This window comes from Trachymyrmex septentrionalis, unplaced genomic scaffold (assembly GCF_001594115.1).
Source record: "Trachymyrmex septentrionalis isolate Tsep2-gDNA-1 unplaced genomic scaffold, Tsep1.0 scaffold70, whole genome shotgun sequence".
Classification (NCBI taxonomy): domain Eukaryota; kingdom Metazoa; phylum Arthropoda; class Insecta; order Hymenoptera; family Formicidae; genus Trachymyrmex; species Trachymyrmex septentrionalis.
In genome coordinates, this window is record NW_017305885.1 from 369,421 (window position 1) to 370,625 (window position 1,205).

The 1,205-nt window shown below is 30.8% G+C and overlaps 1 protein-coding gene across 15 annotated transcripts in view; it reads left to right on the forward strand.

Moving 5' to 3' along the window:
* Positions 1-1,205, forward strand: part of LOC108753673 (serine/threonine-protein kinase MARK2-like) — a 108,433-nt gene that overhangs the window by 96,710 nt on the left and 10,518 nt on the right. The window contains exon 14 of one of the 15 annotated variants that reach the window (XM_018495480.1): positions 147-384. The exons of the other annotated variants lie outside the window; for them this stretch is intronic. Within the exon in view, the coding sequence (XP_018350982.1) occupies positions 147-153 (7 nt within the window). The 3' untranslated portion in view covers positions 154-384. Of the gene's footprint in view, positions 1-146; positions 385-1,205 lie in introns of those variants that run through there. 15 annotated transcript variants of the gene reach the window in all.

The window sequence follows — 1,205 nt, forward strand, 5'->3', positions numbered from 1 at the left end:
GTCACTGTACTCATCATTTCAATATAGTACAGAATAATTGTACAGAAATGTGCGAATTGACGGCATCCATAGCCATTGGTGCATCAGAATGAATACCTGACATTTCTATTATCAATTCACACCGGTATATATATTATATGCTGCAGGCCATGAACCATATAAGCTTCGCTTCATCTCTCGAGTTCCGACAAGCGAAAGGCCATACAGACACGAGTTTTAAACAACCGATGTGCCGACAGTGTCATGATACAACATGCCCAATGCGTACCTAACGCATATTGAATCGAGCTGGGCAAAGAAGCAAAAATTTATTTATTATTAGTCGACTGCTCAATGGATATTGTGTGATGCATATAATCTTAAAAGAGAAAAGAAAAACTCCAGACTCCGTTATTCTGTGGTTCTCAAGATTGAGTGTAAATTACTTTTTTAAGAACTTTTACATGTCAAGTATTGTGCGTCATCGAGCATACATATGATATATATGTATATATATCGTATATTGTCGCAAATTTATATACATATATACGTATGTATATGTATGTATGATTACATAATTATTGAAAAGAAAAAAAATGTCTTCCTGAAATCACAAACCAGGAAATCGCCTTACGCATTTAGATATAACACTGGTATCTGTGCCTTTCCTAATTCAGCCTGCCTGTATGCATACTTTACGTCGTCCGTTTAAAAAAAAACCTAATATTTTCTTTATATTTTTCTACCATTTTTCGCACTATGAAATCTATTTTAGCTCATCTATTTTACTTATGTTATAAAGTAACAGCGAGTAATGTATGTAAAAACTATTTTATGAAGAGCGAGAAAATAGTTAATAGATTGCCTTCCGACGTAAAGTATCTAACCATTATACAAAATGATAGGTGCGAATTTAATAAGTGTGTTCAAATACACTTATATTTAACCACCGAAAGCATATTTTTATGTAACGGCGGATGTGTGACAGGCATAGATTATTCTCCTACATTAAAATTAGCAATTTAGTAATCTTGTAAATATGATGAAATGAGTTTTATTTGCAAATCAACGATATCTATATATATAAACTAGCACAGAAGTTTTCTACAACTCTTAAATATTTTGTGTTTATAAAATGAATTTTTTAATTTCTTATTTATATTTTATCAATGAAAAACACGTTTATTCATGTTCCTTGTTTTTGTATTTTTATATATATATATATA